This window comes from Chrysochloris asiatica, unplaced genomic scaffold (assembly GCF_000296735.1).
Source record: "Chrysochloris asiatica unplaced genomic scaffold, ChrAsi1.0 scaffold00261, whole genome shotgun sequence".
In the NCBI taxonomy this organism is placed as follows: domain Eukaryota; kingdom Metazoa; phylum Chordata; class Mammalia; order Afrosoricida; family Chrysochloridae; genus Chrysochloris; species Chrysochloris asiatica.
Window position 1 is genome coordinate 587,944 of NW_006408779.1, and position 14,158 is coordinate 602,101.

A 14,158-nucleotide genomic window follows, 5' to 3' on the forward strand; every position below is an offset into this window, starting at 1 on the left:
GGGGGGATCGTCCTCTCTTTTGGTAACCATTTACTTTAGGGATCAGGAACGGTGTACACCAGGGTTGTACTCTTTCACCACATTTACTCAATCTGTATGCTGACCAAATAATCTGAGAAGCTGGATTGTATGAAGAAGGAAAAGGCATCAAGGCTACAGGAAGACTCAGTAACAACCTGCGATATGCATGTGATACAAACTTGTTTGCTGAAAACAAAGAAGGCTTAAAATATTTCCTGATGAAGATGAAAAACCAGTCTTCTGGATGGACTGCACCTTAATGTAAAGGAAACAAAAAAGTCCTCACCAATGGACCAATAATTAACATCCAGATCAATGCCGAAAAGAACGAAGGTGTCAAAGACTTCATTTTGCTTGGATTCATGATCCACACTCATGGAAGCAGCAGTTAGGGAAAACAACAACAATGTACCTACCGCATTGGGCAAATCGGCTTCACACGATCTTTTTAAAGTGTTCAAAAGCAAAGATGTTAGTTTGAGGACTAAAGTGTGCCTCATACAAGCCATGGTAGTTTCTTTCTTTCTTTGTTTAAGTTTTCATTGTGAGTTGAGTGGTAAGTTTCTGTGGGAGAACATAGGTTTTACATTCATAGTTTCAATGCAATGATAACAATCTTCTCTGTGCATTATCATTCAACAGTAGTTGCTTCTACTCTCTCTATTTTTGTTTTGTTTGTCTTTTTTGGTGTTTTTTGGAGGGAGGGGTGTGTACAAAAACACTCAGAATATATAATCATTTAGACAACCAAACAGCACATTCTGCAAGCCTGCCTCCTGGCCGCCTGCATACAACCTTTGTCTTTCCATGAGGCTAGAGTCCTCAGCTGTTCTCCCTCTCTCCATGTCCCCATCTCTGGTGTCACTGCTACTTTGGATAGGGTCCTACATTCCACTCAGTGCTCTTTTCCCTTGATGGTCCTAGGGTCCTCTCTTCCTGGAGTGTAAAAGATTAACTACTTCCCCCTTTATGTTACAAAACTTCTACCTTTACAGTTGTGACAGTTGCAATTAGTCATGATAACAATTACTCACTATTGAATTGTACGACTCTTATCCCCATCTCCTTTCACCAGATCTGTCTAGACAAGATGAAAACTATTCAGTGGAGATTCTACTTTCCCCATCACACTCTGAAATTAAACTAGCTCTTGAAAACTTGTAGGCCACTCACTTTGTGCCTTTATAACCCCCTACCCACCCCATTTTAGGTAGCCAATGTCTAAGTTGCCTGTTTCTATCAACCCTGTATACAAAGGAGACAGGATTGATACTTGATGTGAAGAGTCCTTCCCTCTCAGTTGGTATTTTGAGCTACTACATCCATAGGTATAAGTCAAATTCATCAAATTGTAGAAATTTACACTTGTTTCCTTAATAAAAAAATTTTTGTTTTTTTATCTTCCTCTAGTCAAGTTTTGATCATTAAGCCATCAAAGTTAGGTCAAATGGGTACTGTCTATAAGTTTAGGCATTCCTGTGTGTCTCCCCTTACTTCACATCAGCTGGACACTTTGTTTTCAGCGCCAGCCCTCCATGGCAAAGCCATGATATTTTCCGTCGCCTCATATGTATGCGAAAATTGGACAATAAGTAAGGAAAGCCATAGAAGAGTTAATGCATTTGAGTTAGAGTATTGGAGGAGAATATTGAAGGCACCATGGACTGCCAGAATAACAAACAAATCTATGCTGGAAGAAGTACAACCAGAATGTTCCACACACGTCAGGATGGCCAGACTGTCTCTCCTAATTCTGACATGTTGTCAGGAGGGACTAGTCCCTGGAGAAGGACATCATGCTTGGAAAAGTGATGGAACAACAAAAAAGAGGGAGACCCCCAATGAGATGGACTGACACAGTGGCAGCAACAAGGGGCTCAAACAGACCGATTGTGAGATTGCTGCAGGATTGGGTGGTGTTTGGTTCTGCTGCACACAGGGTCACTATGAGTCAGAACCAACTTGACAGCACCTGACAATTACTTTACCAGGCATGATGTCCTTCTCCAGGGACTGGTCCCTTCTGATACTATGTCTGAAGTATGAGATACATAGTCTCGCCATTCAGACTTCTAAAGAACTATCTGACTGCATTTCTTCCAACACAGATCTTTTTATTCTTCTGGCAGTCCATGGTACTTTCAATATTCTCCTCCAACACGACAACTCAAATGCATCAATTTTTCTATGGTCTTCCTTATTCAAAGTCCAACTTTCATATGCATATGAGAATACTGAATATACCATGGCTTGGATTAGGGACATCTTAGTCCTCATATTGGTATGTTAGATCTTCAACATTTTAACAAAGTCTTGAGCAGCAGATTTGCCCAATGCAATACGTCATTTGATTTCTACTACTTCCATGAGTATTAATTGTGGATCCAACCAAGCAAAATGAAGTCTTTGACAACTTCAATCTTTTCTCCATTTATTATGATGTTATTTATCTATCCAGTTGTGAGGATTTTTGTTTTCTTTACATTGAGATGCAATCCATACTGAAGGCTCTAAACGTTGATCTTCATCAGTAAGTATTTAAAGTCCTATTAGCTTCCACCCAGAGTAAGAGACATAGCCACAGAGGACTAGAGTGGAGAGTGAAGCGTCCACTGATAAGAAGAGAGGGCATATGCACAAGACCACCTACACTTGCAGATAATACCCACTTGACCTGGCTTCAATGACTGGATGATCAGAGCTCAACTAGAAGAAGAAAGAAGAGGAAAAAAGGAGTAATATGATATAATTTGATGAACTTGACCCTAAACCTATGGAAGCAGTAGCTCAAAAGGGAACAAATCTTTACAGCAAGGATCATTCCCACCCACTCCATACACAGAGTAGACAGGGATGGGCAACTTGGACATTGGCTCCCAAAGTAGGTGGGCTACAAAGGCAAGATGTGACTGGCTTACAAGCTTTCGAGAGGGGACATAGAGCCAGAGGGCATGAAGGAAAGCAGAATCTCCACTGAGTAGAATCCAATCTGTCTAGGAGGGGGTGATGAAAGGAAATGCAGATAGGTCTCTTGTGATACAATAGTGAATAATTGTTATCAGGACTGATTGTGAGGGTTGGAAATGTAAAGGTAGACATTTTATAGCAAAAGGAGAGGAGTGATTAACTTTGCAGTCTAGGAGCGGAGGTCCGGGACCATGAAGGGAGAAGAGCGGAGAGGGGGACCCTACCCAGAGAAGCAGTGATGCCTGAGATGGAGGTAGAGCCGATGATGTGGAGAGTCAGAGCAGCTCAGGACTTTAGACCCAGAGAGGGAGAGGGCTCTGTGCTGACGACCGGGGGGCAGGCTTATAGGGTATATCCTTTGGATGGTTGCTGATGCATGGAGAGGATTGTAACCATGGCAATGAAACAATATACAATAGGATGAATGTAAAATTACTATTCTCCCACGTAAACTATCGCATAATAAAACATTAAAAAACAAAAGTCCTATTAGCTTCCAGCAAGCAAAGTTGTGTCATCTGCACACTGTAGGTTGTGAAGGAGTCTTCCTGTACTCCTGATATCATGTTCTTCTTCATGTAATCCAACCTCTTGGATTATCTGTTCAGCATACAGACTGAATAAATATGGTGAAAGAATACAACCGTGATGCACACCTTTCATGAGTTGAAACCATTCAATGTCCCCCTGTTCTGTTATAACTACAGACTTGGTTTATGCACAGTTTCCTCAAGAGTACAATGATGTGTTCTGGAACACTCATTCTCAATGTTATCTAAAGCCTGTCATGGTCTACACAATTGAAAGCCTTTGCATAGTCGAATGAGTAAGTCAGAATTAGTAACAACTTCAACATATGATTCTGTAACAACACATTTTGACTGACTCTTAGCTCTGTCTGCATGTGTGTGTGTGTGTGCTTGTATAAGAAATCAGGAAGTAAAAGAGCTGAACAGAAACTTTCAAAGGGCGGCTCAAGAAGACAAAGTCAGGGATTCTAATAATAAAATGTGTAAAGAACTGAAGTCAGAAAACCAAAGCGTAAGAACAAGTTCAGCATTTCTCAAGTTGAAAGAACTGAAAGCAAAAGTCAACCCTCAACTTACAGTACTGACGGATTCTATGGGCAAAATATTGGATGATACAGAAAGCATCGATAAGAAGATGCAAGGAACACATAAAGTCACTCTACCAAAAGGAAATGGTCTATGTTCTACAACTATAAACCATTTCCCTAATAATACAAACTTCTTCTAGATATATACATATGTATGTTTCACTGGTTTTCTTTCTCTAGAAAACCCAGCCTAAGACAGCATCACAACAACAACCACAACATATAATATATACATAATATATACCAAACAAAACTAGAGCCACCAAGTTGATTCTGTCCCATAGTGACCTTGTATGGGGTTTCTGAGGTGGTAAATCTTTGTTGTTGTTGGGAAGTGCTGTCGAGTCGGTTTACTGGAGCAGAAAGCTTCATCTTTCTACTGCAGAGTGGCTGTTGAGTTTGAACTGCTGACCTTGCAGTTTGCAGCCCGGTGTCACCTGACAATGCCACCAGGGCTCCATAAGTAACTATAGATAGCAGTATGTATACGGCACACGCACAAAACCATGCCAGCACACCACAAGCTCTATGCATTGGTGCCATGACTGGGAACACCGTGTAGCTTCCCAACGGAGACTTGATAAAGCCAGACTGTGTCTCGGAGAAGAGAGCTTGTATAGGGCTTAATTGTTTTGTTGACCCTGTATAGGGTTTCCAAGGAGCGGCTGGTGGGTTAGAACTGCTGATCTTGTGGTTAGCCATCCAGTGCTTTTCCTACAGCACCACCTCATGACTTGTCTGTAGGGCTATAGCAGCGTCATGATTTGCACTTGGCTGAGGAAGAATGAAAAGGAAAGCCGTGGTGTGCTCAGCAGTCTGAGTAAGACAGCAGAGAGGAGCTGGCGTATTAACTCTGGCGTATTAACTAGCTGACATGGGAAGGAGCCTTAGGAACGTCAAATTGAAAAGAGCTGCGAATCTGCTTTTATGCCAAACATAAAAGGGCACTGCCTTGCTGGACTCAGGGAAGACTGGGGACTTTTCATCAAGTCATGGGCTTCTTCGTCTCTGCCGACTTCAAGAACTGCCAGGGGAGAGATGGCCCCGCGAGATACTGTCGCCAAACCAGTTTCCACAGAGGTGACTTCTAGTCAGGGCGCCCTGTGTCAGGGTACAAGCGTGCTCTACGGGGTTCTCCAGGGCTGGTTATTTGGAAGCAGGTGTACAGAAGCACCTCTTGGTGGACTTGAACCTCCAACCCCTCAGTTAGTGGAGGAGCGTGTTCACCATTTGTACTGCTTAGACTCCTCTGGTCTCCTGTCAATGGGCTGGGGTGGTGTGAGTGTGGAGACTGTTCCCTCTGTCAGCATCTACTGGATGCAGAGCGCTGTGTCCTGGGCATGTAGTTTGATTGCAGTTTGGGTTGTGTAGGATTTGACACATGTGCATGAAACAAGGTAGGTGGGCCAGGGAGTCTGGATGATTAGCAGAGGGGGCAGTGGATGAAAAGGAAGCTGTTTTATTTGAGGACAGAGATCTTCTCCATTACAGTTATCTTCATGTATATCATCAGAAGGTTTCAATGGCAAGATGGTACAGTACAAAATGCAGGTAGATTTTGTCTATGAGGTTAACACAAATGGAACACGCTAATGGATCATGGATTTGGAAGGACATGCCTTGATCCATGGCACATAAGAAGGCCCAGTGAGATAAAGCGGATACACCAAATCCAACCCCACAGCCCTTGAGTCGTTTCCAGCTCACTGCGACCCTGCAGGGCGAAGGAGAACGGACTCCCAGGGCTTCCAAGGCTGTGATCTTTATGGAAGAAGACTGCCACATCCTTCTCCGGAATTCCAATCACAGCACTAACTCCTCGTTACACCACCAGGGCTCGGAGAAGGATGCTGATGTCGCTGCTGCTGCTGGTGCGCCGTGGAGTCTGCTCTGACCCACAGCGACGCTGTGTATGGTTTCTGAGGCCAGACATTTTTATGGAAGCAGAAAACCTCACCTTTCTCCTGTGGAACAGCTGAGAGATTCGAACTGTAGTAAGCATATGACCCACTACGCTACCAGAGATTGCTGTTCCTATTGTTAGGGGCCTCCAGGTCAGTTCTGACTCAGCCTGAAGCACTGCTTGGTCCTACGGCATCCTCAACAATTGTTGTTGTGCTTGAGAACACCACCGCAGCCAGTGTGTCAGTCCATTGCATTGAAGGCCTTCCTCTTTTTTACTGACCCTCTGCTCTACCAAGGTTGATGTCCTTCCCCAGGGACTGGTCCCTCCTGATAATATAGCAAAAGTACGTGAGAGGAAGTCTCCCCATCCTCCCTTCTACGGAGCATTCTAGCCGCACTTCTTCCAACACAGATTTAGTCATTCTCCTGACGGCCCATGGTAAAACCAATAACATCCAACAACACCATAGTTCAAATGCATCAATTCTGCTTCGTTCCTCCTTGGTAACTGTCCAGTTTTCACATGCATATAAGGCGAATGAAACTACCATGGCATGCATCCGGCACCTCTTAGTCTTCAAAGTGATATTGTTGTTGTTGTTGTTAAGTACTATCGAGTCTGTTCTGACCCCCTAGTGATCCAGTATATATGGTTTTCAAGGCGTGGCTGATGAGCTTGAAGGATGGACCTTGCAGTTCAAACCGACCTTGCAGTCCACTGCATTAACCCACAGCACCACACCGGGACAGACGATACTTATTTTGTTCCTGTAATTACAAGAATCATGTAAGAAAAGACCTCACATTCTACTAAGTAGTGGGAGGTCCTGGCAAAGACAGAGCAGCAGAGTTACCAATTTGTTTGTCTAAGTGATGGGGCCCCTGCACATGCTAATGAGAAAAAACCATTTGAGTATAAAACAGGGAGTTGCACTGGGGTCCAGCTGCTTCTGCTTTGGAAGAGGGATTTGGAAACAGGATCGGTCTGGGGGCAGTTGAAAAGACAAGATGAACGAGGAAGGGCTCAGGGACATGTAAAGGGACATACAAGCACACCTCATGTGATCACAACTGAGTTTATAGCTTTTGCAGCTACTGTATTTTCTACAAATGGAAGGTCTGTGGCATCCCTGAACAGAATAAATCATCAGCCCCCTTTTCCCATGAGCAAGCACTCACTTTGTGTCTCTGTGCCTCAAGTCTGTCACTCTCCCAAAATTTCAAACGCTTACCTCATGGTACTGCCCACTTCATAGACTACAGAACAGAGCCAGCATCACTGTGATCCTCACATTACCGCGGTGGTCTGGAAGCAAGCCCGCAATGTCTCTGAGGTCCGCCTGTCCCAAGCCTGAGGCCTCCAGAGCATCTTGGGCTTCCAGCGATTCTCACTCCCCTTGGTGAGAGCTCCACCATCAACCATGACCCGAGACTTCCTGGTCCCTCTCTTGCTGCTGTTCTCCTTGTGTGCAAGGAGATCCCTGGAGGACAGGACAGAGGAGCCAGTGGGCCACGTCTAGCTGTGGAGAGGTGGGCTTCACCAAGAGGCTGTGAAGGACACTGAGCCCCACTGCTGTCACACTTGAGAAGCACCTGGGAACGCCGTATTGGAGTGAGCTCCGTGAACAGCCTGGGAAACCTTCAGAGCTCTGTTTTTGCTGAAAAACTCAGTTGCCCTTGGGGCTGCATCTGACAGACACACACCTGTGTGTCTGTAGCCTTCTAGTCTAGTTTGCAATGCCATGTAACGTCACCAGGGCAAACTCCCTCTGGGGCTGGATTTCTCCTTTGATTGCTTTCAAGGGTAACACAGATGTTGTCTGTCCCGGCTGCATCCTCCGATGCTGCAGCTGACTCCAGTCCTGCAATGCGGCTGAGCTGGAAGTCTCACAGGTGGACAGATTAACAGATGGTCACTTACTTTCTCACAGTTTAAGAGGTAAGGAATCCAAATTCAGGGTGCCCAATGCAGTCCTGGTGTGGTGCTGTGGGTTACTGTGTTGGACGGCAAGGTCCGTTTGAGCCAAAAGGTCGGTGGTTCAAGCTCACCAGCCACTCTCCAGAAGCCATAGACCGGGTGGCTATGAGTCAGAACTGACTTGACGGCACGTAACAACAACAATGTAGGGGAGGCCTTTCTCCGTCTGGTCTCCTTTCAGCATCCGACCCATGTTAACACAAGGAAACACAGTCCGGTCCTGTACTATCCTCACTGACATTGCTGTGTGTAAGCCCATCGCAGCCACTGTCTAAGAATGAGGGGCGGCTTATCCACACCCCACACAAGCTCAGGTCCCTTTAGTTTCCACATGAACTGCAGAACCACAGTTACACTACCACGATGACCACTACTCAACAGGGGTGAAAACAACGTGGGTTCTACGTGAGCGCTACGACACCTCGAGAATATGCTTTAAAGGGCTAGCAAGCATGACATCTGCACTGGGAACACGCATGCCGGTTCAGTACCATTGTCTCTGAACCCTGGTATCAACACACGAACGCTTGCTTTAGCCAAGATTCAGGCAGCCACAGAGTCCCTGGGCAGGCGGTTCAAGTCCACCCAGAGGCTCCTCAGAACAAGGCCCTGGCAATCTACTTCTGAAACATCCGCCACTGAAAATAGTCTGACTCTGACACACCTGGGAGCACCATCAGTTAAAGTCCACTCAGCAGCAACTAGTGGGAGCTCAGGAAGTATGTAAGAGAGATTGTTAAAGAGACCCCCAGAAACCTGGGTCACCCCAGATAGATAGGTCCTCACTCACCAAGTTGTCCTGGAAAAGCGGAAACTGCTCCCATATTCAGCCACTGAAATGAAGAGACGGGTGTTCATGTATACGGGCAATGCCGACGCACACCGAGAGATCTTTCCATGGTATTCTTCTCAAAGAACACTAACACACTGGCCTGGCAGATGCTTACGTGTGTGTGTGTGTGTGTGTGTGTGTGTGTTTGGCATTGGTTTCCAAACACACACACATGCACACAGTAGCATAAAAAAATTCACAAAAATACAACAACTGGAAATGGAGAGGAAACAAAACAACTTTCAAGGCCAGAGGACTTCAGAGGAAAAAATGCAAAATATTGAAGGGAAAGGCTCTTTGGGAAAATGACCTGTAGATGCAAATGTGTAACTGTATCTCATTTCAAACCTTTTCAGGGAATGAAATCACACATATGACAAAGAACAGAGGGCCACCAGAGCTGCCTTAAATTGATCTCAAACCCAAAGTGATACAACAAAGCTCTCACAACTAGTTTTACTTCATTATTTTCATGAAGGCTATAGTTATGCCTCCTGATGCGGTGCTGTAGGATCAGCACTGGACTGCTAGCCACAAGATCCGCAGTTCAAACCCACCTACCAGTTGCTCCTCAGAAACCTTACACAGGGTTGCTATGATTTGGAACCAACTCAACTGCACTTAACAATAACATGGTTATATAAACCCAGACTCCTGGCTTGGCATTGTAGGATCAGCCCTGGACTGCTAACCACAAGGACCACAGGTCGGCGGTTCACACTCACCAGGTTGGTTGTTAAGTGCCGTGGAGTCGGTTCCAAGTCATAGCAACGCTGCATACGGTTTCCAAAGCTGTTCATCTTTACGGGAGCAGAAAGCCTCATCTTTCTCCCGAGCTAGCTCCTTAGAAATCCTAGACAGGGCCACTATGAGTTGGCACCGATTTGACAGCATTTCACAACAACAACAACAGTTATACCTAAGGAGTTATGGTGGTGCAATATTAAGGCTCAATTGCTAACTGAAAGGTCCATAGTTCAAACCTACCAGTGGCACTCAGGGAGAAAAAAACCCTGTATTTGCTTCTATAAAGATGACAGCCTAAGGACCCCTATGAGGCTGTCATCTAGGGTCACTAAGATTTGGAAGTGGCTCGACAGCAGCCAACATCAATAATTAGTTCAATGTTCTGGCGCGGCGTCCTCTGCGATGCTCAGCTAGGTGTCTTTGTTTCTTGCACAGGGCTTGCTCCTTCCGAGAATGCCCTGACAACTCCTGTGTTGGTACTGTTATTAGGTACCCTCCTCAAGGCGGTTCTGGATATTACTGAAAGCTCATCAGATGAAAGGTGCTGATGAGAAGGGGATCCTCATCTCCAGTAACGGAACCACCAATAATCTAAGAGAAGGCACATGGCCATCTCCATGGACCAATGTGCTTGAGGGCTCAGTGCCATCAACCTAAAGAAACAATCAGTAAGACCCAGAATCAACTGCAGCACCCCAACACCTTCAGGTTTCCAAGGGAACAGCATGATAATCATCTTACTGTCACTAGGCAACTGTCTACATTGCTTCTCATGGAAAGAGTGATCCTGGTGTTTTGTGGCACTACATAATAACCCCTGTCAATGCGTTCAAACACACGGTCCGGGGGAGACACCAGGCATCAACTGATAGGTCAACTCATCCTTCACTTGAGACAGGAAAAGTAATCTGGTGGCAGGAGGATGCTCTGATGATTGTCTGCAAACATACATGCCCACGCATTTGCATGACAAAAAGGCACACTGAAACCATGAGTGATTCTTCTTCAGGGTTCGTGAAGGTTCCTGGGGAAAGGCAGGGCTACACGGGGCACCCTGTGTCTGGTTAAGGGGGGCGGAGGGAGCTACAAGAGGAGAGCTGGTCTTTCTGTGACAGTGGAAACAGGGCTTGAGCCATTCAAGGATGAAAACCTATGTCTGTCCACACAGCTTAGAAAAATTGCGTTACCTCGCAGTCCTAAATATTTCACTTCACAAGTGATAAATATGCGTAGTCTGGCAGAGACTATGGATAGTTTTAGACAGAAGAGCGTTCTTTCAAAAAACCAATAACATGCACACACGGAAAAGTCAGCTTCTTTTTTTAAAATTTTAGATAGTTGTTAAGTGCTGTCGAGTTGGTTCTGACTCATCTTGACCCTGTATAGGGTTTCTGAGGAGCACTCGGTGGTTTGAACTGAAAATCTTAGTGGTTCACAGTCCAGTGCTGAGCCTACAGTGCCCCACCAAGAGTCCACCAAACCTAAGAAACTCTTCATTTTGTCTTAAATGGGACAAAACCAAGGCAAAGAGCATTTGTATGAAGGGGACCATCAGCAAGAAGCCAGCATGGTATCTGAAGGATTCAAGGCCACTTGGCTAATTACAGAATAATAATAATAATAAAAGGAAATGGTCCCCAACAATGATCAGTGGAAGATCAATCCATCATTGTCACAGGCGGGATGACAGAAGCAGGAAAATGGACACTATCGCCTATGGACACAACTGCAGATTAGAAAAGTTACAGGGATGGCTTTGGGGCCCTCCAACCACCTTGGATGGGTTTAACATTACATGAGCATTTGTCAGCTCTCTAAAAGACAGAAGATCTTTAACATTTAGCACACGGCTAGTCTTTTCCACTAGGTTTTCCTGCTTGGCCAACACTGGAAGGACCTTTAGACTGGGCGGAGGCTTGCCAAATTCCCAAGTAGATTTCATATATAAACTTCTTCTTTGTCCCTGGATGTGACTGTGTTGGAGACTCTTGACTCAAATAGTGTATGTTGCATGATACAAACAATTATATCAAATTATCTCTCAGTTTTTAATGGCAGACCCAATCCCAAGACCACCCTAGACGGTACCCAGCTACCACTGCCAACTCTCTCTGAAAGAGATCTCAGTAGGAGATTCTGGAAGGATTGAGAGAAAAATGTGAAACAAAATTCAAAATCTAAACAAAGACGAGGAAAATGGGACTGACAGAAACTAATGGGACCCCTAAGAGACGTTTCATGTCTGGAACCGAGCTCATCCTCATGGTTCAACTTTAAGTCCATAACAACACAGAGGTACACACTCCCTATAACAACCAACCACAGAGATTAAAAGGGCATCACTGGACCAGGGAGATACCTCAGAAGGCAGGAAGGGGCAGGGAAGGACAAACAGCAATGGAAAAACAGGGATGAAGTGGGAGGAAGGCTGATACATCGTGGGGATTGCAATCAATGTCACGGAACATACCAGTTGTTGAATGGAAAACCAATTTGCCCTGTAAATTTTCATACAAATCATAATGAAAAAATAATAGTAACACTCAGAATTGGACTATTTTCTCAAGTACAACCTAAGGATATTATTTAAGAATGTGATTTTTGGGACTGGCTATTCACAGTTGTGGTCCAAGTGGTCTCATATCCTGAGTCTAGGGTTTACTAAGAAACCTGGGGCCAGTACTTTTGTCTCCCCAAATTCCATGTCGGTTCCGGGTGGGGACTATGTGCTTACCATGGCCAACGGAATCACTGCCATCACCTCCTTCTCGCTCACGTAGATCTTAGACACTCCCAGATCTGACGTCACTTCTCCTGGGTACTCGACCTGCCAGGTGATCAGCTGTGTGGTCGGCGAGTTGCTGGGCTCTTCTATCTCCACGTCGATCTGCATGACTTCGTAGGTGGCAGCATCCGAGCTAGACAGAACAGAGGAACAACTGTGAGGGATGGGGTGCCCCACCCTAATTTTCTATCTACTGGACCCACCTGTACATGTTCTAACCATGCCTCACTGCAAACTGACTCCCTGGGCCCTGACATCAAGGGGTCCACAACACAAGGTAGAATGTGTGGCAAGACATGAGGAGATGAACGGCCGGTTTCCTGGAGCTTCCTTCTGGGCGTAGGGAATGAGACAGGGCACTGGAGTATCAGGGGTGACCTTCATGATGGAAGGGGGCGGCGAGGGCCGGGGTCAGGGAGAGAGAAAGAAGGAAGTGAAATCAGAAGACCTGAGCAAAGAGATAACCTCCGTGAAGTGGCCCTTTCTTGCGGGAGACAAGAGAGGCTGCTGTGGGCGGCAAGGGAGCAATGGGAGGAGGATCCGTGACTCTCTCAGGACACAGCTGTGATGGGGGCTGAAGTGCGGTGCTTTGGTCTGTGTTCCCTTCAGTTGGCTTTCTGGAGCTTTATCCCAAGCAGCAGGGACTCGGGACAAGGACCACATTGCCCGAGTCTTGTGTTCACACAATGGGATGACTCCTCCTGGGCCGTGTTGGGCCTTGATTTCTATTTTCAGCCACAAGAAAAGGAAATGGATTTAAGAGAGAGAGCTAGTAGAGTTCAGCTTCACCAGAACATCCACACGGTACAGCTGTCTCCACGTGATCCCGAGATCACACCACCCACCCTGCACTACACGCTCCTTGCGGCTTCCTTTGGATGCCTCATACTTGACCAGAATGGAATGATCCATCCATGCCCACATTGGATTTCCTGAGCCCAATAACCCTGCATCTTGGCATATGGAGCTCGCTCTCTCTGCATTGCCTTGGTAAACCACCCTATGTATTCACGTTCAACCAACCCATAAGACCCATCTATAACAAGGGCAATGGCAACATTCTGAGAGGTGCTCTCCTGGCTTCACAGACTCCCATTCCGTTAGTGACCTCAGGAGCTGATTCTGTGAAGTTTGAGTTCCCTGTTGACCTGAGATTCATTTTGAGCAAGGTGTGAAAGAGGAAAGGGATCAAACAGAAGGTCCTGGCAAGAGTGGGAGAAAATGAGAAACAAAACTCAAAATCATAGAAAGACCAGGCTCACTGGCCTGACAGAGACTGGAGGAACCTTTGAGACTCTGGCTCTTAAGCACCCTTCAAGACTGGAACTGAACTCACCTGAGGGTCAGCTTCCAACCAAACAAGAGACAGGCCCATAAGGGGAACAATCACACCCTCGAAGTATAGCCTCATTAGAACAATCACCCATAGGATACTGACAGGAAGCACTGTTTCAGGGAGAATGCTCGGGAGGCAGGAAGCTGTGGGAAAGGAGGAAGAATGGAAGTTGGGACGAAGTAGGAAGAGTGCTGTTACAACGCGAGGATTGAAGGCAACGTCACAAAACAAAGTACAGCAAAGAAAACAAACAAGATGGCGGATCAGGTGGACGTGCAGTAAAGGAGCTCCACCAGCAACAACACAGAACACCTGACCAAGCAGGCTCAGGGGATGGTCCCAGAACTCTGAACCACATATTTAGAAGGTTGGAAGGCTCACAGCTGGGGAAATTTGTGGCAGAAGCAAGAAATCTATTGCTTTCTAGTCCAGGCTGCTCAGCTGCTCCAGGAGCCGCCATCTTGGGTGAG

General features: G+C 45.9%; 1 protein-coding gene across 1 annotated transcript in view; it reads right to left on the reverse strand.

The window, feature by feature from the left end:
- TMEM132D (transmembrane protein 132D) overlaps positions 1-14,158 on the reverse strand; it is a 745,873-nt gene that overhangs the window by 183,593 nt on the left and 548,122 nt on the right. The window contains exon 5 of the mRNA XM_006874079.1: positions 12,302-12,485. Within this exon, the coding sequence (XP_006874141.1) occupies positions 12,302-12,485 (184 nt within the window). The remainder of the gene's footprint in view (positions 1-12,301; positions 12,486-14,158) is intronic.